This window comes from Myotis myotis, unplaced genomic scaffold (assembly GCF_014108235.1).
Source record: "Myotis myotis isolate mMyoMyo1 unplaced genomic scaffold, mMyoMyo1.p scaffold_m19_p_20, whole genome shotgun sequence".
In the NCBI taxonomy this organism is placed as follows: Eukaryota; Metazoa; Chordata; class Mammalia; order Chiroptera; family Vespertilionidae; genus Myotis; species Myotis myotis.
Window position 1 is genome coordinate 22,529,238 of NW_023416325.1, and position 26,138 is coordinate 22,555,375.

General features: G+C 55.3%; 1 protein-coding gene and 1 long non-coding RNA gene across 4 annotated transcripts; one reads left to right on the forward strand and one right to left on the reverse strand.

Moving 5' to 3' along the window:
* On the forward strand, positions 1-9,808 carry MMAB (metabolism of cobalamin associated B). 3 transcript variants are annotated; one of them, XM_036353518.1, is made up of 10 exons: positions 1-496; positions 1,243-1,431; positions 1,542-1,603; positions 1,797-1,890; positions 4,563-4,620; positions 5,267-5,339; positions 5,560-5,657; positions 5,928-5,992; positions 6,256-6,315; positions 7,633-9,808. In XM_036353518.1, exons 2-10 carry the CDS (start codon positions 1,343-1,345, stop codon positions 7,724-7,726), a joined length of 693 nt encoding a protein of 230 aa, XP_036209411.1. In that variant the 5' UTR covers positions 1-496; positions 1,243-1,342; the 3' UTR covers positions 7,727-9,808. The 3 variants fall into 3 exon arrangements, with proteins under 3 accessions (XP_036209411.1, XP_036209412.1, XP_036209410.1); XM_036353519.1 differs by having other exon boundaries at positions 1-415; positions 1,326-1,431; XM_036353517.1 differs by lacking the exon at positions 1,243-1,431 and having other exon boundaries at positions 1-415.
* LOC118678203 lies at positions 4,403-9,947 on the reverse strand. Its single transcript, XR_004974810.1, has 2 exons — positions 9,823-9,947; positions 4,403-7,984 (listed from the first exon to the last, which is right to left on the reverse strand). It is a non-coding gene; the product is annotated as an uncharacterized LOC118678203 (long non-coding RNA).
* Positions 9,948-26,138: the final 16,191 nt, after the last annotated feature.

Here is a 26,138-nt window from a genome sequence, read left to right on the forward strand (position 1 = left end):
CCCTCACCTGCCGCCGCCGGAATCTATCCCGGAGCGCACGAGCCGCCCCTTCCGCTCAGCCAATCGGAGCGCGCGAGCATTGGCCAATAGGTGCTGTCTACCAAGACGTCACGGGTTTCCCCGCCCAGCTCCTCCCGCGAACCAATAGGAAACGAGATCCTGGGAGTGTCCCGCCCGGGGCCGAGAGCCACGGACCAATGGAAATAGAGGCTGAGCGGTGGCGCGGCGGGCGGTAGGTGGAGTAACCCCGGGACCTGGACGGGAGCCTGGCGGGCTCAACCCCGACGAGCGGCTTGGACATGGCTGTGTGGGTTTGGGGGGGCCGCCTTGGCCTCCGCGGGTGCCTCGCGGCTGGCAGGCTACTTCGTCCCCGTTTCCAGAGCCGCGGTTCCCCGGGCGTAGAAGACGGGGACAGGTAAGTGCCTGGCTGGGAAGGTACCCGACACCCAGAACTGTCGTCGCATAGTGACGTCACACGGCTGTGACGTCCTGCCGGGTGAGTCCTCTTTCCTGACGTCACCACGGCGATGTAGGCACCGTGGGAGCCAGAGAACCAGGTTTCTGTGCACAAGAAAACTGCACGAAGCTCAGGGCAGGACATGTCCCTTGTGGGCCGGGAGGCCGTCCCGCCTGGCTCCACGGCCAGGAGGGCCTCCATTCAGTGTGCACCGACCCCCAAAGCAGCTTATACTTTCAGACCCAGAGGCGCACTGCGCGATGGAAGCATGGCGGTCATCTAGACCTTGAAACCCGCACCCCTACCCGGGCCTGGGAACGGAGAGTGCCATGATTAATAACGCAGCCAGATGTTACTCCTAGATCCAGTGTCTTAACCTTTGCAAAACCTTGCAATGTCCTATTTTAGTGTTGAAGCCTGTATTAAAGGTGTTATGTGGCTATTTGGAAATGCCAGTTTTTAACCTTGTTTTGGCAGTTCTTTATTTCTGAGGATCTTGAAGTTTCATAGAGAGGACGTGGTCCATGTTTCTCACCCACTCCCCCCCCCCACCACCACCAGGAGGCCCCGACTTGGTAGAGTAGAGGGTACAGTTTGGGGTCTGGAGTAAGATGGCCTTGGGCCTGAGTCCCAGCCCTCCCCTCCTGGGTGACCTAGGAAGGAGGGTCTCGTCTTGTGAGCCACAGTTCATAGTAAAATGGTCCTGGGTAGTGCCTACCGTTGGAGCTGTGGGAAGACCCCAGGGACAATTTCAGGGTATAATGCTGGCAATCCCTTCTGCACAGTGCAGGGGCTGTGGAAAGGTGATTGATACGTTATTTCAATGAGTATTTATTGAGCTTCTGCATTGAAAAATATACTACATCAGCTACTCTGCAGACATGGATGTGGGCAAGACACAGAACCTGCCACAAGGGCTTCCAGCTAAGAGGGATATGGAGGGGAAGGATGTCAACGAGCGTTAAGCATGAGGGGTGAGTGCTGCCTCGGAGGCCATGAGCAGCAAGCTGGGACCCACGGAGGGAGGTGCCCCGCGTGGAAGCCACCCCCACTCACCACCTCTTGATGTCTGTTTTCTCATTAGGCCACAGCCTCCCTCGAAGACACCCAAGATCCCCAAGATTTACACCAAAACAGGAGACAAAGGTACGGTGGGGAAGGTGAAAAATGCAGAGACACGGCAGGCTCCATTTTAAAGTTCTTCCAAATTCTTTGCAGCCGTTAAAAAGTGTGTGGCAGCCCTGGCTCAGTTATTACACTTGAAATAGACATTTTTCTAAAAAGTGCATATCGGCGAAAAAATCTTATTTTGGGCAGCTGAACATTTTTTCCCCCACAGGGTTTTCTAGCACCTTCACTGGAGAAAGGAGGCCCAAAGACGACCAGGTGTTCGAAGCCTTGGGAACTACAGATGAATTAAGTTCAGCCATTGGGTAAGGGAGATGGACTTGGCCTGGAGGCGGAGTTTGAGTTGGGCAGCAGTACAGGTGATTCACACGAAGCCTGTGTGACTGCTGGCTAGTCTGGAGGTTGCCACACCTTGACGAACCTGCCTCGGCCTGGCAGCACAGGCGCATCTGGCCAGCGCCACAGGCTGCCGGCTGCAGCTCCTTCCCTCTGTCCCACGCCGTGGGAAGCTGCCCTGCCCGCTGCCTCTGGCTCCCTCACGCTTCCCGTGAGTACGTGTGTGCTGTTGAGGCGCACATGTTAAGTGAAAGAAGTGAGTTGAGCCCAGCGCGTTGGATGTGGTCCCTTTGGTGAGTCTTGTTTTTTAAATAAGCGTATACACAGCCAGGGTTTAGAGGTGGACTCAGGGAGTTAGTCAGGATTAGTCAGGTCACGCTGTGATAACAGCAACCCTCAAACCTCATGATTCACAGCACCAAAGTGTATTCCGTGCTCTCCCATCAAGCCCATCACAGGCTGGGCGTGTTTCTGTTCCACAAGATGCCACTCTGGGACCTGGGCTGGCGGGACAGCCTCTGTCCAGGACAGCACCAGGCGTTGTGGCAGAGGGAACAGTGATCACGCTAAAGCTCACACTGGCTCGGAAGTGACACATCACTTCTGCTCGCATTTCTCTGGCCAGAGCCAGTCACGTGGACATGCCTGACTGCAGTGCGGTGGGAGGGGCAGCGGTGTTTGATGACAGTTGTCCAGTCCAGCTGCTGACAGTGTGAGGGGCACTTGTCTCACGTGCTGGTTCAGGAGCTCTGTGGGTGACGGTCATGGGAACCACACAGACCTGGCTTCAGATTCTCTACCTCTGCTGACTGGCTGTGTTGCTTCAGGCAAATCACCTGGCCTCTCTGAGCCTCAGTCTCCTGTTCTGTCCAATGATCATAGTAATGGCTGCCATCTCATTAGGTTCTGGTCAGGATTGAATAAGATAATTCCATGCTCACCCTAAGACAGTGCCTGGTGCAAGTCATAGCAATGCCAGCGGGTATTTTTATTAAAACTTCCCTGTTTGTGGCTTCCATTTCTCAAGGATGGGCCTGACCAGGTGAGACCTTCGGGACATAATGGGAGGTGTAGGTGGTCTCCCAGGAGGGTAGAGAAGGCAGACCCCTTGGTGTGGGGGGCGGTGGGGAAGCAGGCAGACACAAGATGATGTGGGCAGAGGGGAGGGAAGGCGGATCCTAGCATCAGTTACTTAGAATCAGCAAATGGCAAGCCCTCACTTTTGGGTGATGTGGGGCAGGAGACTGGCGAAGCCTCGTTGTGGAAGCTCCCTGTGTCAGCTAGTGACTGAGCACCTCTGTGTGCCAGGCGCTGCTGAGCAGGGAGCCCCGGCCCTGCTTTGTGGGGCTCTCAGTCTGGTGGGGCAGGGGTGGGGCAAGACAGACACCAAAGGGGCGACCACAAGTGGTGGGAGCTGGGATGGGGCGAGCACCGAGGAGGGGCCTACAGCTGGCCGACATCCGGAGAACACCCTCAGGGAGCACCTGCCACGTGCCAGGCATGAGGCAATGCTGTGCTGGACAGAAGGTGTTCCAGCCCGGCTCGCCCCTCCGTGCACCCAGCGGGGAGGACCAGCCTAGACTGCTGATTACACGTGTGCTTGGTTCTAACGTGAAGCGGGCTAGGGAGATGCCCCGGTGGTCCTGCTTGCCCTCCCAAAGCCATTCTCTTTGTCTCTGTGCCTGGGCGAGGCTGACCTTTATCACCTGGTGGTGGTTTCATGCTGATTCCTTTGTCCTCTGGCTTTCAGGTGGGCCTGGCCAGTGGGAGGCACCGCGGGAGCCGTGAGGGGTCGAGAGGTGCGGGTGTTGCCCGGCTCCCGGCTGCAGGTGGCTCTGGCGGTAGCTGGCCTCCCGCCTACTCTCTCTCCCGCTGTGTGGCTCCTGGTGGCGGCCCCCACCGAGGAGCAGCTCTCCCCAGGCTCCAGGGCACCTTTGACCCTCCCTGGGCCCCTCAGGCTTCGGCTCTTGCCGATCTTTGCCTCTGTTAGCAGTTTCCATAACTCGTCCCATGCTGTTAGCCGCCCCTTTGCACAGCTTTTCCCTGGGAACCCTTCGAAAGCACCACTGTCTGTCCCCTGCCAGGACCCTGACGGCACAGAAGTGGAGGGCAGAGTCCGAGGGAGGCCAGTGCCTGACCTGCCCTGGGCACCTTCCTTCCCCGACCCGCTCCTTCCCAGGAAACTCCTATTCGGCCTTTAAAGTCCCACCTGCAGCATCGCTTCCTCCGGGAAGCCCTCCTGAGCCCTAGCCAAGGCCAGGTTTTCCAGGAATCAAGCCCTTTCCTTCAGAGCACTGGCTTCAGTTTGCAAGTTCACCTTCAGTCATGTGACAGTCAGTCCATGTCTTCCCCTCCTGCTGCATAGAGCTCACCATGGAATCACCTGGACCTGGCCAGAGTAGGCACTGAACAGGCATTGTTGACTGGATGAATCATTAGTATAAGAAAAGGCGTTTTGAGAAACAAATACCCTTAACCAAGTGGAAGGTTATGAGGTTCTTATTGCCAGCAAGAAATAACACCAAGGCTATTATAGCCAAGTTAGCTGAATGGCCCGTCACCTGAGAACCATGGTCTTACAGCAAAGCAGGGCCTGGGGATGTTATGTTAGAGGCAGATTCTTTTTCCTTTTCCCTCATAGGTTTGCTATGGAATTAATTTCGGAAAAGGGCCACCCATTTGCTGAGGAGCTTGAGAAAGTGAGTAACATTTTTTGTTTACCCCTGAGGCCTGGTGACTGTAACTGCATTTGGCATTTGATCATCGCTTCCTCTCTGTGTCACCTGGGACTGTCACTCTTCCTCTGAGCCTCAGTTTCTCCATCTGTAAAATGGGGACACCCAGATAATCCTCCCTCCCAGGCAAGTGGTGAGGATTGGTCCAAGAGAAGGAAATGTGAAGGGTTGTCCGTGCTCTCTGCCCCCCAGGGGACATTTGACAATGTCTGGAGACATGGTTGGTTGTCCCAACTGGAGGCGGAGGTCCTGGCATCTAGTGGGTGGAGGCCTGGGATGCCGCATGCAGCCTGCAGTGCACATGACAGCCTCCGAGATAAACCACCCAGGATCGGGGCGAGGAGATTCCTCTTGGCCGTCACTGGGCGCTCGACGCTCATTGTCTTCCTAACCCAGCTGTCCCCACGTGAGCCAGGTCTCCTCTCCACGGGGCTGGCGTCCAGCACGCTGAAAGTGCAGGCAGTTTGCTAATTAGCCTTTCAGTGCTGCTGATTAAAGCTCTGACAACCCCCACCAGGCCAGCCGCATGCCTTGCTGTCAGGTGGCACCTTTGCATGGGGAGCCAGGAGCCACAATAGATCTTCACTGGCACCTTCTGTTGCTTCCCCAGATACAGTGCTCCCTGCAGGACGTTGGCTCCGCCCTGGCGACACCCCGCTCCTCCGCCCGGGAGGCTCACTTAAGTAATTCGCTCTCTGAGCCGCGTGTGTACTGGGAGGGCCCTGCGGGGGTTGGACTGAGCGGGGACTCTCCTGGGTGTCACGTGGGACCCCGTCAGCCTGGCCCGCAGACCCTGAGAGGGTCGTGGGAGTGGTTTGGAACGCACCGGGCGGAAGGGCACCGGGCGGTTTCCTCGATGCTCGCGGTTTCCTCATGGCCGTGTCCTACTCCTTGGCTCCTCAGGACGCACCACATTTGAGTCGGGGCGCGTCCTGGAGCTGGAGCAGTGGATCGACAAGTACTCCGGCCAGCTCCCCCCTCTCACGGCTTTCATTCTGCCTGTAGGTACTGGGCAGCCTCCCCCTGGGGTGGCTGCAGGCCACGTCCCCCTCTCTAATATTTTACAGTGACAGAGCTGCCCTCCACGTCCCCTGCCCTCCCAGCCCTGTCCTCTCTGAAGGGGTGCCCAGGGCTGTGCCCCGGCGGGGCCCTCTGCATGCAGAACACTGCGTGCTGGGGCAGGGCCCACCCTCCGTGTGAGGAGCGTGCTGTCTGCACTGGGCACACCCGCCCGCCCCTCCCTCCACCCAACGCCTGCTTTCTCCTTCCAGTCGGGCGGCAAGAGCAGCGCTGCACTGCACTTCTGTCGGGCCGTGTGCCGCCGGGCTGAGAGACGGTGAGGGCCCGGGCAGAGGGGGCCGGAGGCAGGCGGGGGGGTCACCTCCGTGTCGTCCAGCCACCACAGCAGACCTCCTGGTCTGCCCGTCGTTGGTGGTCAGCAGACAGCGGCCCACTGTCTAGAATGTCCACGTAGACCGGCAAGGACCCCAGGTCACGCTGCGGTGGCCGTGACTGCTGGCGGGGACGGAGCCCTGGGCCCTGCAGTGGCTGATCCTGTGACGTTGATCCCGTGTGACGCAGTGACTCCTCCCTTTCCAGCGTGGCGCCTCTTGTCCGGATGGGTGAGACGGATGCAAACGTGGCCAAGTTCTTAAACAGGTACTTACATGGAAACTGGAGATCTCTGACAAACGCGACATGATGGGAAGTAGCAACAACGGAACGGGCCTCACTCATTCACTTCACATTCAGTGAGGGCGTCTGTGCCCAGCACTGAGCCGGGCACGGGATGCAGCAGAGAGCAAGGCGGTACCAACCCTGTCACCAGTGAGGTGAAGGTCTTGTGGGAGAAGCTGCTATAACGACCAGCGAAGAACATCGGAACGAATGGACAGTGCTGTGACAAGGGGCCTGCTTTGAGGCTGGTAACCAGGGAGACGGTGACAGGCGTCATGGTGGGGCCCAGGCAGGATAGAGACCTTCTCACAGCCGGTCTTCCCCTGGTGAGGCCCCTGGGCAGTGTGAGCGGAGGACACCTCCAGGCAAAGCGAGCTCAGGACCGTCCGGCTTAGGGCCCCCGCACAGGGCCCGAATCGCTGGCTGGGCCAGGGAGGTCCCCTGTAGCCCCGCCCTCAGCCTCGCCCCCAGGGCCACAGCTGGCCCAAGGCCTTCTCCACTGGGTTCTCCTTCAGCATTGGCTCGTGCAGTTCTAGTGGGGGCAAGGCCAGGCCCAGGGGCAGGCCAAGCGCTGGGGACCCCTGGGAGCCGTTCTGAGTGTCCAGAAAATGGCCTTAGCCAGGATCTGGAGTGGCCCCTTATTGTGGCCCACCCCTCCCACAGGAACATGGCCCAGGCTTTGATGGGTTCTGACCAACTCGTTTCCTCCTATGAGGGGAAAGGAATGTTGTATTCATGGGCACAGCTGAGACTCCTTGGGGGCGCTCTTGCACTGGAAAGGAACCAGGAATGAGGGGGGTCGGCCCTGGCACGGCCTGGAAAGTGTGGGTTCTTGACTTTGTGCAGGTCCTCAGCCCAGCAGTGTCTGCGTCACGTGGCGTGGGTTAGAACTGCAGAACCGCAGGCCTGGCCAGCTCCCCCAAATGAGAATCTGCAGGTTGTCAGGATCCCTAAGGACTCGTGTGCATGTTAGTTTGAGAGGTACTAGTCCTGGTCAGTGGACGGTGCAGAAAGCAGTTGAGACTGGCCCAAGGTCACCAGCCTCTGAGGTTGGGCAGGGGTAGCGGCCTTGTCCCCTAGAAACCCTCCAGCCCTGGCGCCAGAGTCGGGCACGTGGCTCTCACGGATGCTGGCTCCCAGTGCCATCTGTCAGGCCCAGGTTGGCCGCTGCTCTTCGTCCCACCCGGTGCTGCCGGGGCACGTGACTGATTTCCTTCTTGAAGGCTAATATGGGAAGGACCCAGTTAGCATCGATTGCCCCTTTCAGATCATTCCGTCTGCTTCTCTCTGTCCCTCCAGACTCAGCGACTATCTCTTCACGCTAGCCAGGTACGCAGCCATGAAGGAGGGGAAGCAAGAGAAAATATACAAGAAAAGTGACCCGTCGGACTGAACCCGAGGCGCTTGGGAACAGTGGAAAGGGGAGCCTTGTGGACCCTCCGGGGTGGCCACCAGGGAAGAGGAGTTTGCCTTGTCCTGGTTCCCGAAGGCCTAGCCTCAGGGCTGGACCAGGGTCTTTTGTCCGCGATCAGCTGCCTCCAGACCCCCTGCCACTTCCCTCGGGCAGCGGCTGCTGGAGAAATCTGCCCGCCAGGCTCTCCTTGGTCTTCTCGGGAGTGGGTTCACTGCAGAAAGGAGGGCGAAGTGATTGCTGTAATGAGAAGGATGCACAGAAAAGAATAAAAGTGGGAAAGGCTTGAACCGAGTGTGAGAGAGGGAGGGAAGAAGCGAGCATGAGAGAGCCCATCCATGTCAACTCTGCACGTCCAAGGACTGGGAGAGGCCCCAGAGCCCCCTGGGGTGTCCCTGACTTACCTGTGCCCATTTGTAAAGGGGAGGCAGACAGTGGAAGCGGAGTCGCCGGGAGCCCCCGGCACCGCCTCCGTCAGGGGAAGGGCCGCGGCAGCGTGACAGGTGAGGCTTGGGAACCACTCCCCGTGGGCCCCGTGTGCATGGCGGGTGCGGCCTGCAGAATGCTCTCCCAGGGGACCCTCCCCCACCCAGGGGTGAAGACTGGCGAGAGAAACGCCACCGCTTAAAGGAAGGCATCCTGCCCAGGCAGATGGTGTCAAGGGCTGAGGGAACATTCTCAGCTCAAGACAGGAAGGCCTTCCGCTTCCAGTGAGGCCGACAGGCGGGACGTAGCCCCTGATGCTGCGCTTGGCTGGTGTATGCTCAGATCCAGGCGTGGCTGTGCTTTATTTCACCTGTCACCGCCGCTCCCTCCCGCCGTGAAACGAGGCCGCCAGCGCCAGCTGTGTCCTTGGGAAGGGGATGTGATGGAGGGCGGGCAGGCAGCCTGGGCCCCTGCAGAGTCCACGCTGCTAACGGCAGGAAATGACTTGAGAGGGCAGGCTCGGCGGCTGAGGTGCCTGTGAACTCCATCCAGGGATCACGCGGGCTGAGCGCCTGCTTAGCCTGAGGCACCAGGAGGCTGGAGGCTGGGAGGCTGGTCCCAGCCGGCATGTCCGCCAGCATCCACACCGTCTGCTTTCATTCCTACCACCTCGCTGGGAATTTTGCTGGAGGAACAGGCACAAGTCCCTCCTGAGTCCTTTGTTCCCAGCAGGCTTCAGGGGCCCCTTAGGGCGGGCAGAGCTGCTGAGGTGCCCGTGACCGCCTGGTTCCCCCTGGGCCAGGGCGAGCGCCGGGCTGGTGCGCAGCGGCCTCAGTGCTGGTGACCAGCTGGAGCAGTGGAAGCAGCAGCCTTTCCGGAGGGCGGTGCGAGCTGCACTGGGGCGGTGCCCGGGGGTTTTGCTCCAAGAGCTGCAGCCACCGGCTCCATGCACTCAGTCTGCCGGCTCCTCAAGGTCTCCCCGGGAGGAGCAGGACACGGAGCAAAGCAACAGTCCCGACCCGCTCCTAGCCTCGGTGAAGGCCCACGGCAGACAGAAGCTCCTGAGGAAATGCAGCCACCTAATGGGAAGCTCTTGGGAGCAAGGCATGTGCCTGTCACCAAGTCCTGTCCCCCAGCCCTTGCTGGGAGGGACTGTCACAGGCCAGATGTAACCCAGGTTCCCAGGCCCCCTCTGCAGCTGCCCCCCCGCCCACAAGCAAGCGTTCCCTGAGAGACAGCCCGGGCGCAGGGCAGACTTGGCATCTTGAGGGTGTGCCCTGTGCCACCAACAGGAATCTGCTTTGCAGCTCCCGACGCAGCCACCCTGGAGCCCGGGGCAAGAGGCAAAGTGTGCACCCCATGCCCGCTTGTCAAGGTAGCCCCTTGTCTAGGACCCGGTCAGACAAGCATGCAAGCTCCACAGATAAAACACACGACCCTGCTCTCTAAAGCCCCAGTCGCCCGCCTGCACCGCTGTCGGCCGTCACGCATGACCCCCAGCGCCCAGCCAGGCAGGGTGGGGAGAGGAATGCAGGCTTTACTTAAAGCTGGTGCCTTGTGGATCAGGGGTTCTTGTTTTTGCATAATTGTGATTCTTAAAAGACTGAAAAAAATAAAAAACTAGATAAGTAAAAAGACTTTGAAAATATTACCTGGATTACTGGAGTTTGGGCGCTCCCATACATTCTGCACCCAAGAAGGTGCCTCGCCGGCTCACCCAGCTCAGGTCAGCTCTCGGGGCGCCAGAGATGAGCTGGTGGTTGGGCATCCCCGCAGGCGAACCCGCCATATTGATGGTGCCGGCCACTGCACGCCCGGCCCCGAGCTCCACAGACTTCATCTCATGCCCTCAGCACCCCCATCTCCACAGACTTCATCTCACGCCCTCAGCACCCCCATCTCCACAGACTTCCTCTCCTCACGCCCTCAGCACCCCCAGCTCCACAGACTTCCTCTCCTCACGCCCTCAGCACCCCCATCTCCACAGACTTCCTCTCACGCCCTCAGCACCCCCATCTCCACAGACTTCCTCTCACGCCCTCAGCACCCCCATCTCCACAGACTTCCTCTCATGCCCTCAGCACCCCCATCTCCACAGACTTCCTCTCCTCACGCCCTCAGCACCCCCATCTCCACAGACTTCCTCTCCTCACACCCCACGCACCCCCATCTCCACAGACTTCCTCTCCTCACGCCCTCAGCACCCCCATCTCCACCGTCTTCCTCTCCTCACACCCTCAGCACCCCCATCTCCACCGTCTTCCTCTCCTCACACCCTCTGCACCCCCATCTCCACAGACTTCCTCTCCTCACACCCTCTGCACCCCCATCTCCACAGACTTACTCTCCTCACACCCTCTGCACCCCCATCTCCACAGACTTCCTCTCCTCACGCCCACAGCACCCCCATCTACACAGACTTCCTCTCCTCACGCCCTCAGCACCCCCATCTCCACCGTCTTCCTCTCCTCACACCCTCTGCACCCCCATCTCCACCGTCTTCCTCTCCTCACACCCTCTGCACCCCCATCTCCACAGACTTCCTCTCCTCACACCCTCTGCACCCCCATCTCCACAGACTTCCTCTCCTCACACCCTCTGCACCCCCATCTCCACAGACTTCCTCTCCTCACGCCCACAGCACCCCCATCTCCACAGACTTCCTCTCCTCACACCCTCTGCACCCCCATCTCCACAGACTTCCTCTCCTCACGCCCTCAGCACCCCCATCTCCACAGACTTCCTCTCCTCACGCCCTCAGCACCCCCGAGGGAGCAGTGTGTGCTCTGCTTTGCGGGTGAGGAAAGAGGCTCACGGGAGCCCACTTGTCTCAGGGAGTCAGCACCAAAATGCGGCCCAGGAAGTGGCCTGTGCCCCCCAGCCCCGCGCTCCTGTCCCCCAGCCGCCGCTTGGCAGTCGCTTTCACCACGGCCTGGGCCGCGAACAGTGTCAGGCACGCGTGGGTTCTGCTGCCTCACTTCTCAGCTGCTTCCCCTTCACGGATACTCCATGGCCACTGTGAATGTGCATTTTTCACCGCGTGATTTTCGCAGCCCGAACTTGTAACTCGTCCCAGTGACAAACGTCCCCGGTTCTGAGCCCCCTCGGCCGGCCGCAGTGTCACCTCGCCTCCTCCCCACACCCTCCCGACAGCCCCTCCAGTGTCTGGTCGTTCAGTCCCAGTTTTCGCGACTGAACCTTCAAGAATCCAGGCGCATTTCAGTTGAATTGAATGCAATTCTTTGTGTCATAAATTCTGCACGGATGCTCCATAGTCAGTGCCTGGGGCTGTGGCCCACCCCTCCCTGCAGACCAGGCCCGGGAATCTCCCGGCAATGCGCCCCGGCCGGTCTGATCCTCTTCATCGGCCGGTCTGATCCTCTTCACCGGCCGGTCTGATCCTCTTCATCCAGGGCCGGACCCGCCTCTGCAGCCCCGCGGGTGGCTGTCCTCCGCCTGGGCCTGTTGCTTTTCTTCTCTGGGAGCCCCTCACGGAAGGCGGTGCTGGAGCCCAGGCAGAGGCAGGGGACGGCAGGTTGGGGCGCCCAGGAACCTTGGGGATGTCCTGAGACGGCAGGAGATCTCGTGTACTCAGAAGGATGCACCATTTAAAATTTATGAATTGGAGAACCAAGATGGCGGCATAGGTTAACGCCGGAGTTTGCTGCCTTGAACAACTACTTCAAAAGTGAAACTAAAAGACAGAACGGACATCACCCAGAACCACAGGAACGCTGGCTGAGTGGAAGTCCTACAACTAGGAGGAAAGAGAAACGCATACGGACACTCAGAGGAGGCACAGTGCTGAAGTCAAATTCTGAGGTACGGAGTGCGCAGAGCGGGCTGGGGGCGGAGGGCGCGGTTGGCGTTTTCAATCGGGAGGGAGTCGCAGACTCTGAGCTCCAGATCCCGGCGAGTCTTTAGCGACCCAGACTCAAACGAGAGAAGCGGGACTGTCTGGCTTCCGTCAGAGCGAGTGCAGCTTTCTCTCTGAGCTTTGCAGCGGGTGCTGGGACTCAGAGAGGCAGAGCCCCTGGGGACAGGACCGAGAGCTGCCATAACTGCTCTCTCCGGCCCACCCTGTTGATCCTGTGCAACCCACCCCGCCCAAGCCCTGCACAGAGGCATTTGCCGGATAGCCTCAGGCAAAGGCTAGATTAGCACCTCCCTAGAGGACAGAAGTTCTCTCACTGCTGACACAGCTGATTCTCATAGCCACTTGGCCTGGAGGTCAAACCCTCCCTGGTATTAGCTACAACAATCAAGGTTTAACTATAAGACTGCGCACAAAGACCACTAGGGGGTGCACCAAGGAAGCATAACAAAATGCGGAGACAAAGAAACAGGACAAAATTGTCAATGGAAGATATAGAGTTCAGAACCACACTTTTAAGGTCTCTCAAGAACTGTTTAGAAGCCGCCGATAAACTTAATGAGATCTACAAGAAAACTAATAAGACCCTCGATGTTATATTGGGGAACCAACTAGAAATTAAGCATACACAGACTGAAATAACGAATATTATACAGACTCCTGACAGCAGACCAGAGGAGCGCAAGAATCAAGTCAATGATTTGAAATGCGAGGAAGCAAAAAACACCCAACCGGAAAAGCAAAATGAAAAAAGAATCCAAAAATGCGAGGATAGTGTAAGGAGCCTCTGGGACAGCTTCAAGCGTACCAACATCCGAATTATAGGGGTGCCAGAAGATGAGAGAGAGCAAGATATTGAAAACCTATTTGAAGAAATAATGACAGAAAACTTCCCCCACCTGGTGAAAGAAATAGACTTACAAGTCCAGGAAGCACAGAGAACCCCAAACAAAAGGAATCCAAAGAGGACCACACCAAGACACATCATAATTAAAATGCCAAGAGCAAAAGACAAAGAGAGAATCTTAAAAACAGCAAGAGAAAGAAACTCAGTTACCTACAAGGGAATACCCATACGACTGTCAGCTGATTTCTCAACAGAAACTTTGCAGGCCAGAAGGGAATGGCAAGAAATACTCAAAGTGATGAATACCAAGAACCTACAACCAAGATTACTTTATCCAGCAAAGCTATCATTCAGAATTGAAGGTCAGATAAAGAGCTTCACAGATAAGGAAAAGCTAAAGGAGTTCATCACCACCAAACCAGGATTATATGAAATGCTGAAAGGTATCCTTTAAGAAGAGGAAGAGGAAGAAAAAGGTAAAAATACAAATTATGAACAACAAATATGCATCTATCAACAAGTGAATCTAAGAACCAAGTGAATAAATAATCCGATGAACAGAATGAACTGGTGATTATAATAGAATCAGGGACATAGAAAGGGAATGGACTGACTATTCTTGGGGGGGAAAGGGGTGTGGGAGATGCGGGAAGAGACTGGACAAAAATCGTGCACCTATGGATGAGGACAGTGGGTGGGGAGTGAGGGCGGAGGGTGGGGCGGGAATTGGGAGGAGGGGAGTTATGGGGGGAAAAAAGAGGAACAAATGTAATAATCTGAACAATAAAGATTTAATTAAAAAAATAAAAATAAATAAAAAATAAAATAAAATTTATGAATTATACCTGGAATTTTCCATTTAATATTTTTAGACCCTGGTTGACCATGGGTAACTGAAACCATGGAAAGCAAAACCGAGATGGTGGTGGGGGGGGGGCGGCTGTTGTAATATCTACCTGACAGGACCACTGGGGAGTTTAATGAGGGGATACTCCCTCTTGGGGAGTTTAAAAGGACTTAGCACCTCCCCCCCCACCCCAGCATATGTGAGCTGCTATTATTATTATCATTATTACTATTGGAATTCAAGTTCTGGCTGCCACTTCTTACTGAGTCACCTTGAGTGAGCTGTTCAACCACTCTGAGCCCCAATCCTCACCTTTTGTAACAGGATGATTCCTGCTTCCAAGGGCTCAGGGGTAAGTCCATAGGCCTGGCACATGTAGCAGCTAAAAAAAAAAAAAAAAAAGACAAGTAGCTATTGGTGTTGAATCACGTTATCCTTTCCAAAGCACTTTCTAACAGCTCAGGCCGGCGAAGCCCGGAGCACGCTGAGCAGCGTCTCGGTGCGGTTAGACTTGCTGAGGCCAGGGAGACAGGTGGCCTCCAGGGGGTCTGGTCCCCGTCAGACAGGGGACTGGCTCTAGAAACACCATCCCAAAGTGAAGGGAGAGGTGATGGTCACAGAGCAATGACAGCCAAAAGCGATTTCAGTGATCATTGCCCCATTTTACAGATGAGGGAACTGAGGCCGAGAGAGGAGAATTTAGTAAGTAAATGTTAGTAATGGCCACGATTTGACCACTGCGTGTGTCCAGGCATGTTGCTAAGCAGCTCACATGCAATAGTAGTTCATTTTACTCTTTCAAAAAGCCTATCATCCCTAATTTACAGATGAGGAAACTGAGGCCCAGAGAAGATAAATGACTTTCTCAAGGTCACACACCGCTAGGAGGTGGAGCGAGGTTTCAAATCAGGCTCTACTCCTCCAAACCCCAGGACTAGCATTTACTCAACACTTAGCTACACGCTCAGCTGTACCCCTTGGCTGGGTTTTTATGTCTTCTTAGTCCTCAGAACCCTATGCAGTGTGTGTGGCTGCTCTCCCCATTGCTCAGGGGAAGAAACTGAGGTTCAGAGGGTTGAAGCCACTTGCTCAGAATCACGCAGTGCCCTCTGGGAGGAGGAGGAGGATGACGCTTATAATAATGAGCTGGCATGTATTGAACTCTTCTATGTGCAGAGCTCTTTAAACCGTATCACCATGGCAACCCGAGGGCAACCTCCATGTGCACTTAGCATTGATCCCACAGCAGCGCCATCCGGTGGATATTAGAATCTTTGTTTCAGGGAGACGGCACCTTGGCCAGTGTCACACAGCAAGTAAGAGGCCAAACTAGGATTTGAGCTTGGATCTGTCTTAGCTCCACAGTGAGGCGGACAGCTCGAGGCCTCCCCGTGGGCAGCAGCAGAGCCAGGACAAGGACCCCATCCTCAGATGGGGGGCATCTTGGGACAATGGTGATGAGGGCGTGACCGACAATTAGCTGGGGCAGGGGGGGAGAGAGTGCCATGAACTGCAAGCGGCCTCTCGGGGAAGCGGGGGAAGCCGCACCAGTTGAGGGGACACAGGGCGAAGGCAGCCTGGGGAACTGATTCAACGGCAGAAAGGTGTCCAGCTGACCCAGGACCTCCCCCCCACACACACACCGGATGCTCGCGAGGCCCGAATCCTCAGCGAGCAGGTGCCTTTATTACGATCACCTTGGAAGGTCGAGCAGACATCCGAGACATATGTTGCTAAGGGTCGTTTGTTCTTGTTTATAAAATTTATGGCTTCACCTCGATTACACGCTGTCAGAACGGGAAGGATTGGCCCCAAAGTCTCTTGCCGCGTGACTGCCTCCGACATGCGCGCATCTGTTCCCTCCGTAGGGGCTGTAGAGGGAAATGAGGCTGCCGATAACTCACAAGCTCGCTGCCGTCACAGGTGTGGGCGCCCGGCCTCGAGAACAGGCGCCCAGTGGGAACGGGGGTCAGGGTCCGGCTGTGGCCACGCCCGGTGGCATTGGTGTCCTGCCCCCGCCTGCAAATAGCCTGCCAGGGCCTTCAGGCCGGGGAGGGGGAGAGGAGGGCTTGATTCTGGTGGCCCCGGGGTCCGCGCAGGACCAGGCCGCTGGAGGGAGTGCCCAGCCCGCGCTCTCCGCTGTGGGGGCCTGGACACAGGTACGACTTTCAGGAGGGCAGCTTGGCAACGCCGACAGAAGTCCTAGAAATGTGCACCCAGGGCCCGCATTCCACGGCTGAGCATGTCTCGGAGGAAGTAGGCAGCGAGGTCGGGGAGCCTTGGGGATTTCATTTTATTTTTTCGGTTCAGTGCTGCTCATTGCAGTGAACACTTGCAAGCTAACGCCCCACAGCAGGGAGCTAATTATTCAGTATTTGAAATATTTAACAATAAGGGATTCTATAAAATGTTATACAGCTATTAAAATGATGGTGCGCATAGACCTATTACCATGGAAAATGGTTCACAATCTACGAAGTGAAAAGACAAACACCAAGTTATAAAATGGTACACATTGGATCCAAATCCTACAAAACAATGTGCGTGTGCGTGTGTGTGTGTGTGTGTGTATGTGTGTGTATGTGTATGTGTGTGTACGTGTGTGTGTATGTGTGTGTACGTGTGTGTGTGCGTGTGTGTGTGCGTGTGTGTGTGAGTGTGTGTATGTGTGTGTATGTGTATGTGTGTGTGTATGTGTGTGTATGTGTGTGTGTATGTATGTGTATGTGCGTGTGTGTGTGTATGTGTGTGTATGTGTATGTGTGTGTGTATGTGTGTGTATGTGTGTGTGTATGTGTGTGTACGTGTGTGTGTGCGTGTGTGTATGTGTATGTGTGTGTGTGTATGTGTGTGTGTGTATGTGTGTGTATGTATGTGTATGTGTGTGTGTGTGTGTGTGTGTGTGTGTGTGTGTGTGTACACACCACAGGAAAACCGCAGCAGCTGTTCTGTGTGTTACTAATGTCTCTGAGTCAGGGGATTCGGGGTGTTTTAGCTTTCATTTTGTTTGGATTTTCCTTTTTTTGTGTGTGTTTGTTTTAACAACGAGTTTGGGCTGGATTGACAAAGGCTCGCATACGTAATAAACACGCACGACACAGAAAAGGACCTGACGGGCTGGCGGTGCCCTGGCGTCCCCGGGGCTGTCTCTTGCTTCAATCCTGTTTGGACAGACCAGACCCCGGCTCCCCTTCTTCCAGCCTCCTACCACCCTCCAACCTCTTTTCCCGTCAGCACCTTCGGAACCACCTCCGCCTCCTCAGCTCTGAGACCAGCCAACGCTGGTTTTTTTGTTTTGTTTTGTTTTGTTTTGTTTTGACCTTAATTCCTTATTGCGGGACATCCAGGAGCTCCCAGACTCGCCAGAATTATGCCTCCCAGATGGCGGCCCCGTGCACTGTCCGGCCAGCCTGCCTCTGCGGCCTCCGCACCTGCCTCGCTCTGGGCTTCTACTTGGACCGCGACGATGTGGCTCCCCCCAAGATGAGCGGGGGACACTCAGGACGCCGTGGAAGCCGCCCTGGCCCTGGCCTTGGAGAGGAACCTGAACAGGTCCTGTTGGAGCTGCCGCCCTCGGCTCCACGCAGACCCTCAGCTCTGCGACCTCCTGCAGACCCGCTTCTGGGGAGAGGAGGCGACACCCATCAAGACGGGCTGCACCCGACTCACTGCGGGCGGGGCCTTTGGGGCCTGAAGCAGCCGGCCGGCCTGGCTCAGTGGCTGAGCCCACCTATGAACCAGGAGGCATGTGCCATGACACTCCTCATTGATGTTTCTATCTCCCTCTCCCTCTCCCTTCCTGTCTGAAGTAAATAAAAATATACTTTTAAGAAATGCTGCAGGGCCTTGTTAGCGAAGTGGGTGCAGCGTGTCTGCTTCCAGCAGATGTGGGAGAGGCGACGGGGCGGGCTGAGCAGCGTGTCCAGCGGGCTCTGTACAAGCCGCAGACCAGCCTGGGGCTTTGCCTAGAAGGCCTCTCCTGTTATGCCCAGATTTCAAGATCCCCAAAAAACCACGCCAGGGAGCCAGTCCGATGCAAAAGCAGAGAGTCTTTTATACAAGCTCGCTTGGTCCCCCCCTGCCTCCATTACTGGGTGCAAGAGAGAGCCCCGAGTCCCAAGAGAACAAAGAATTTATAGGGCTTGGGGTCGGGGGCAGGGTGCAGCTAGGGTCTGGTTACACAAAGACAGGGGGGTGGCCAGCATACTTTTGGCCTTGAGCTAGTTTCCCCCGCTTTCCCATTGGCTGAGATAAGGGCAGGCTGAGTAACTGATACACCCTGTGGCTTTTTCTTGGAAGAGGGGTTAAGGACACAGCCATCAGTCCTGCTCTGTCCTTTCATCTCTCTCCCAACCCTCTCCTGCTGCCGGGCTGGGTGAGGCTCTGGAATGGACAGGGTGCGAATCTCGGCTCTCTGTGACCCGACTCTGGACCTTGGACAAGGGCCTACTGTCTGGACCTGCAGTTTTCCCAGCTATGAAGCGGGTTCCCTAACAGTGTGCCCTAGGCCCGGGTAAGCGCTCAGTGAGTGATTGAGCATCTCGTTGGATTAGACCTCCCCCCCCTCCCCGTCCCCTCCCCCCCTCCCCCTCCTCCCCCCCCACAGTGAGCTCTCTGAGGGCAGGCGGCTTGCACATTCTTCCCGCCTGCACCCGCTCCCCATGCAGCTGGACCATAAACAGGGCCTGCACGTCCACTTGCTGGATGGATGGACGCGAGCCTCACCTCCCGGCAGCCTGGCTTCCTGGGCCAGCTCCTGGCTGGGACACCTGCCAGCTGCCAGGCCCATCGGCACCATCTGTGACGGCGACAAAGCCATCCGGGCTGCAGCGGACTCCACACAGCCCCTCACAGGTGATGGTCCCTTCCCCGGACAGGGTCCCTGGCAGGGCCATACGCAGGTCAGGGTGCCAGCGGGCAGCCCCTGGGGGGAAGGGTGGCTCAGGGGCTGGGCCTACCTGTGCTCCAGGCCAGACTGGCTGCTGGGACAGACCACCCTGCACCGAGTTGCTGATAAGGCCCCGCAGCGTCTGTAAGGACTTGCCAAGGACCCAGGGCACTTGTCTCTCTGAGTCCTGGTGAAACCGAGAGGTGACCATCGCAGAACAGCACTGGTCCTGGCTGTAGAGCTAAAAGGGAGAGTAGGATGGGGGGAAGGGGGAAGGGGGAAGGGGAAGGGGGAGGGGGGAAGGGGGGAGGGGGAAGGAGGAGGGGGAAGGGGGAGGGGGATGGGGAGAAGGGGGGAGGGGGTGGGGGAGGGGGAGAAGAGAGGAGGGGGAGGGGAGGGGGAGGGGGAGGAGGGGGAGCGGGAGGGGGAGAAGGGGGAGGGGGGAGAGGGAGGGGGAGGGGGGCCTGAGCCAAAGGAGACCTGCTCTGCTTTCTCATCCTCCCACCCCATCCCCCATCGAAGCTCCCGGAGGGAGGGAGGGAGGCGGCAGGAGTTTCCTCATCAGTAAAATCATCCCAGTAATCACGGCGCCTGTCCCATCGCCCAGCAGCTCCGGGCCAAGGGGGATGTGGGTGCGGGTCAGACAGACGAGGTCCCACGCCCAGCCGGCCCTCACTGGCTGCCAGAGCTTCAGCCGCCTCTCCCAGCCTCACTCATCCGGGCGGTGGGCGTGAGTCACTCCCGAAAGCATCTCCATGGTGAGGGGACAAGGAGTCCTGGGGTCAGAGAAGGGGGTCCCATGGGTTTGGGGAGAAAGGGGCCGGAAGGCTGTGCCGTTCCACTTCCACCTGGAAGGACGGCTTCCACTTTGGGGCTGGGAGGGAGGCATTCAGGGCAGAAGAAGCAGCCAGACCCAAGTGTGGAGGCGGGGAGGGTGGGAATTGGAACACATCTGTCCCAGGGCAGGATGGGGCGCGCCTAAATGGTCAAGGCAGCAGCCGTGTGCCCTGGGCCTTCGCTCAGCCCTCGCACAGTGGTCACATTTAAGCCACCGGGGACCCTGGGCTTTGGAGGGTTAGGGGGGTGGGTAGCTGGTTCATCCTGCAGAAGAGACACAGAGGCTCAGAGAGGTGGATTCACTCACATGAGACCACAGGGCTCAAAGCGCTGGGATTAGGCCCTGGGTCTGTGTGACTCCCCATCCGACTTCTGTTAGCTTTGTTGCCATGGGGAAGGGTGTGCCCCATTCAGTGGGGAGGGCTAGCAGTCATTTGGGTACAAATACAGATCAAGGGGGAGGCTGCAGGAGCGGGGCCCCAAGGGGAGGTGGGGGCAAAGAGAGACGGAGCAGGACACATGCTCTGTCCTCTGCACAGGGCTGCCGCTCTGGGCACCTGCCCCAGACATGGGCGGCGAGCGTGGCTCCAGCTGTTATAAAGGGCCTGCCAGGCTTTGCTGCGTCTTTCCTGAGCCCGGCTTCTGGCTGAGCAGCGCTCCTCCTGTGGGAGCGCACTGACCACCAGGGGGCAGCTCCTGCATTGAGCGACTGCCCTGGGTGGTCAGTGCGAGAAGTTGTTCCACCGTTTGGTCGATTTGCATTTTTATTATATAGGATGTTCCACATCTCTGGCCCCAGGTGAGCCTCACTGCCCTTTTGTGAGGAGGTCAGGGAATGTGGCTTTTAAGAGTTAAGAAATGCAGAGGTTGCACCGAATCATGGGGATATGATGTGACATTTCAGGTCTCGGCTGTGACAATCAACTCTGAAGTGTGAATTGTGCTTGCTATTATCCTGCTGGACCCCGTCAACGCCCAGCCCACAGACCCTTTTGCCGTGCGATGTACAGGGAGTGAGAGAGAGAGAGAGGGCCACCAGCAAACTCCAGCCTCGTAGGAAGACGTCTGCTTTTCAAGGAGCCACATGGCAAAGGAAAAGCCTCAGTCCCTTGGTCCATGGGCTTTACATAAGAAAGGGAAGGAAAACATGGAAATCTCACCCTGACTGGTCTTACGTTTTCAGATAATTCCTCAGTGTAAGTCCCATATGGGTCCTGGGTTAATTAGAATTTATTTTTATCTCCTGACCTTCTAGTTGAAGCTTAGAGCACTGTTCTTTGCCTGCTGGATGAGGTTGCCATAGCAACCCCTCTGGGGAAGCTGCTCGCTCCTCTCTTTATAATGTGACTGCAAACAGGGGCTGAAGCGGGCAGAGGAGAGAGGACTCAGAGTGCGCCCATCTCCTCTCCCCCAGGGTTCCCTGGGCCCTGCGAGGGGCAGGGCGTCCCCAGCAGCTCGGTGTCCAAGCTCACTAGAGGAAACGTCCTGGCCGCTGCCCCCTGACCTTGCTCAGCCTCCTGGGAGGACGGCGGGCCGGGTTAGAGTCGGAGCAGTTCTTCCCGGGCCCATGTTCAGAGGCGTCCCAGCGGGAGCTTAAAATTAGCGCTGGAGGGGGATTCACGCTCCGGAAGCGGCAGGTCCGGGGAGCTCGCGGGCCTCAGTGTCTCACCAGCTCCCTGCTGAGAAGCCTCTTCCACAGGAACGCCAAGAAGTTTAGCATCCGGTCTCTTCCCCTCCTTCTCTTCATGTAGACCTTACAGGTATGGGACACTGTGTGTAGTGCTAAACTGGATATTCGCTTATAAAAATGCTAACATATCAGGGGTAGTTTTACTAACGCGTGTTAAGAAAAAAACAAGACACATTTACCGGATCAAAAGCTGCATACCAGGTCCCTGATGACACGTTTGTTTGCTCCAGTAAAGAAGGCACATCTGAAGCAGCAGCTGCAACAGAACTCTCCCCTGATTAAGTTTCCAATGATCCGCGCTCATCCTTCAAGGCAGGTTAAAAAGTCAGTCATCACACCGTTGGAGCAACGCCCAGGCATCCAAGCTGAAACAGCAAATACCTACTCCCTGGTTAGTGCGCCCACGTCAGTAGCTCCACCCGACCCTCCAGTCTCATATGTCCTCATCAGGTTTGGGTTTTGTGTTTTCTTTTCAATAAAAATTGCCAAAATCTTGTGACTTTGGGGTATTGGGTCACCCCCCTGGTGCCTGCCAGAGCGTGTGTTTAAACTTCTAAGCACAGACACCCAGCAGCATGAGCGGTTAAAGCGAGTCCGCGGGGGTCGGGTCTCCCCTGCAGTCTCCTCTGGAGAAGCGCTCCCTCGGCGCCGTGAGTGGGTGAGTCCGGTTCTCCCGGGGGGAGGGAAGGCTGCTTCTGAGCAAAGGGCTCGGCAGGACTTCCTTCAGTTTCATCAGAACCTGCCCACCTGCTCCCTCACCTGGCTGTCAGGTCCCTGGTCTTCCCTCCCAAGGCCCTGCCTTCATCGCGAGGGCCTCAGCAAGGCTGTGATTGCCGCTTGTTCTGTAGCTCAGCCTTCGAAGGATTGAATTTTACATGTGACTTTCAGAAATCCTGACCTTTAGGCTACATGAGACACAAGTTTATCTCAGGGAAGTTGCAGGAACCCCCTGGTGTTTGTCTGTCCGGGAGCGGAAAATTTCACATCTTATTTTCTTTCCCAAGTTCTCCAGTGAACTTGGAGGAAACCAAACACCATGGCGGCCCTTTATGGATGTCTAAATGCTCTATAGCAACATCTTGATCACCGAGAGCCTCATCTCTATGACCCCTCCCTCCAGGTGACTACAGGTGAAAACGAAGTCATCGTTTTGCTATTATGTATCCTTGACTGTTAGTGGCCTATTTTGCAGTGGCAGCATAATTGATGGCTTTACATGTAGCCAGAACTGAGAAGCGTTCAGATTTTCATCCTTCAGGGTCTGCTCCTTTGGGTCTACATTTGGTACCAATAAAGCATCAGTCAGAGAAAGAGAACCACTGTGAGAGTTATGGATAGCAGGTATTTATTATTATAAGACTAGAGGCCAGTGCACGAAATTCGTGCACTCGGAGCGGGGGTGCGGGGGAGCCAAGGGGAGACTGCAGGAGGGCTCCAGGGCATGTCCAGCCCATCTTGCTCAGTCCTGATTGGCCAGACCCCAGCAGCAAGCTAACCTACTGGTCAGAGCATCTGCCCCCTGGTGGTCAGTGCACGTCATAGTGAGCAGTTGAGTGGCCTTAGCATATCATTAGCATGTTACACTTTGACTGGACGACTGGACACTTACTGGTAGCATATTAGGCTTTTATTATATAGGGTTAGACCTCTTTTAGACCTTAGACTTTAGTATAGGAACTAGACACACAAGTACAAGGAGCTAAGCAAATGAAGGTCTGGAAGGGGAGTTAGAGAATGGTGAGGGGGGGGAGAGTAACTCAGCGACTTCCTGAAGTGCTCACGGTGGACACGTCAGGGCTGCGGGGGATTCTGAGATGCAATCTTCATGCTGAGCTGCTGCAGTGGGACACAGGGGGAGGGCCTGTGGGGAGGCCTGTGGGAAGCGGCTGCCATGAGTGGGCACTGCCTGGGCGGGTGCACGGCCAGCCTGGCTGCAGCTGGGAACCAGGGCCAGCTGCCTGGATGGCAGGCTGGACACCGAGCTGAGAAGAGCAAGACCAATCTGGGACCCGCAACACCTCTATCTGTGTGACAGAACTTCTGAGAGCAATGGCTGCTGCTCACTCTGCCCTTCCGAATCTCACGCAAGTCCTCCTTGTGGTAGCTGCTCAGCGAGAACCATAGGGAGTGGGACGTCCCAAGAAACACGGTTCCCGGGTGATGAAGCTGATGCGGTACAACCTGGCACAGTCCCCGGAGGGTGCGGGTGGCAGCACCCGGCAGGAAGGACAACCGGGGAAGAATGTGAAGGACAGCCTGCCGAGGGCAGGAGCGGAGCCGTGCGGCCTCTGCGGTCTCTTCTCCCTGCGGGGGTGCTGCTGGGACCAGCGGGGACGTGGGAAGGAGAGAACTATCACTTCGCTCCCTTTCACTTTGACAGACTATTAAGTTAGGTGGTACTAACTGCTCCACATGTTAACTGGTACTAATCACAACGCCAGGTACATGGAAGGTTACAGCTTAGCCACCCTCCAAAGAATCCACTCTCAGGGGATATATTTACTCAACATTGTCATTCTGACTCTGTTGGTTATAAAATTCCATGGTTCTTTTTATTGTAAAGAATGTTTAGTATTAAGAGATTTTCTTGCTCTGGGTGGTTTGGCTCAGTGGGTAGAGCATCGGCCTGCGGACTGAAGGGTCCCAGGTTCGATTCTGTTCAAGGGCACATGGCCAGGTTGCAGGTTCCATCCCCAGTAGGGGGTGTGCAGGAGGCAGCCCATCAATTATTCTCTCTCATCATTGATGTTTCTATCTCCCTCTCCCTGCCTCTCTGAAATCAATAAAGAGAATGCACTTGGGTTGGAAAAAAGAGAAAGACCCGGGTTTGATGGCTCTGTGGCGATGGGCAAGCTTCTTAACTTCTCTGAGCTTCACTTTGAAAAATTGGAATGATTTTTGCAAGTTTGTAAAAATTACATTCTGTAATGACATGGTTACAACAGCACAATGCCAGGCACACGGCAGGCACTCCGCCCTCTTTGGCACTGACGTCTCTGTTCGTTACCACCCTTCTCCTGAATCTCAAGTCTTTCCTCTGAGTTAACTCTTAAGACTTTGCTTATATGACCTTCCCTAAGAACCCTACTTATCCTAACGTCTCCTCTCATCACTTTCCTATTCCTCTTATTCCACTATCAAATGTTTGAAAGTATAATCAAACCAATCACATCCACTGGTTTTGCACCAACACTTCTTAACTTTTTCCATTACGTAATGCCCCATCTCTTCCCTCTACTGAAACTCCTTTTACGGTCAATAATGATTCCCTGGTCACCAAGTCTCCTAGCCAACTGTCATCCCAATGCACTCTGCTTCAGTGCTTGCGGGCCTGGCATGTTCCACATCAATAAATAAAATAGCCCTAACCGGTTTGGCTCAGTGGATAGAGCGTCGGCCTGCAGACTGAAGGGGTCTCAGGTTTGTTTCCAGTCAAGGGCCTGTACCTTGGTTGTGGGCACATCCCCAGTAGGAGGTGTGCAGGAGGCAGCTGATCGATGTTTCTCTCTCATCGATGTTTCTAACTCTCTATTCCTCTCCTTTCCTCTCTGTAAAAAATCAATAAAATATATTAAAAAAATAAAATAAATAAATAAGATAATTTTAGATAGTAAGAGAAGATATGAAAAACAAGAAACGGAGTAATGAGATAGAGAGTAGCGTCAGGTGGGGAAAGTGGGCAGGAAACTCGTGTAGAACGAGAACCAGGGAGTGCCGCTCTAAGAAGGCATTTGAGGCAAGCCCGACATGCAAGAAAACAGCCAGAGGATGAAGAACATTCTGGGCAGGGGGGATATTTGCTAAAAAATCTCTATAATGGGAAAAAAACAATACGTTTGAGGTGCATTTTAAAAATCAGCATGGCTGGACCATTCTGAACAAGACAAAATGGTAGACATGAGTGTGAAGAGAGAGCCGGGGCTCAGGGCAGGCCTTGTTAGGCTACAGTGAGGAGTCTAGATCTTATTTAAGGGCAATGAGATGCCATTGAAGGGGCTTTAAGTGAGAAACATGCATGATTTTATAGAATGCAGAGGGAGCTCTGGCTACTGCTTTGAGACTAAAATAGATGGTTTCACCGATCAACAGTAAGGGGAAGATGAACCTCAAACTGAAAAAAGTAAAAAAAAAAAAAAAAAAAAAAAAAAGAACCCCAGCAAGGATTGAGGCCAAAATGGCAGAAATAAATAAGGAATAGCAAAGAATTTAAATGAGTTAAAAACTCTCAGACCAAGGGCAAATGTATTTCAAGGCACTGAAGGTATTTGCAAAAGTGACAGAGTCACTGCCAAAACTCAGGAGGAATGTCAGAAATGGAGAACACCAAATGATCCTATTTTCAATAGAAGAGAGACAATTTCATTGTTCCTAAAACCTCCTGTAAAGTCCTCAAAGTGGGGCTGGTAAATATTATAAAAGACCATAGTAATTATTAGGAACTAGAGGCCCGTTGCACGAAGATTCACACAATAGGCCTTCCTTCCCCTGGCTGCCGGCACCGGTTTTCCTCCGGCACCTGGGACTCAGGCCTTTGGTCTGGCCGCAGCGGAGAAGCCAAGCCTCTTCAGTCTTCAGTCTTTGCTCAGGCCAGAGCCTTCAGTCTTCATTCCTTGCCTGCCAATGCAAATTAACCTGCCATCTTTGTTGGGTTAATTTGCATACTCATCCTGATTGGCTGGTGAGCATAGAGGAGTGATGACTAATTTGCATGTTTCTCTTTTATTAGTGTAGATAAGCACAGAAAGAAGTGAGAATAAATTATGTAAAACTAAGCAAACTCTCATGGTGGTAGTGATGGTGGTAGTGGTGGTGGTGGTGGTTTATAGAATTATCAGACTGACAATATCTCTATGCAACTCTATGTATTTGGGTAAGCCTTTCAATTATAGAATCTCAAAGATGGTTGGAACTTTATCAATAACCTGTTTCAAATTTATAACCTATAGAGGTTTTTTGATTTCCACAATATCCCAGTAATTGTTTGG

What these genes read in the sequence shown, in the direction of transcription:
- MMAB (XM_036353517.1), top strand. Translation starts at nt 300, where the DNA reads ATGGCTGTGTGGGTTTGGGGGGGCCGCCTTGGCCTCCGCGGGTGCCTC. An exon ending in TTGCTGAGGAGCTTGAGAAA is followed by an intron (nt 4,621 to 5,266) that starts GTGAGTAACATT and finishes TTGCTTCCCCAG; the next exon opens with ATACAGTGCTCCCTGCAGGA. An exon ending in GTGGCCAAGTTCTTAAACAG is followed by an intron (nt 6,316 to 7,632) that starts GTACTTACATGG and finishes CTGTCCCTCCAG; the next exon opens with ACTCAGCGACTATCTCTTCA.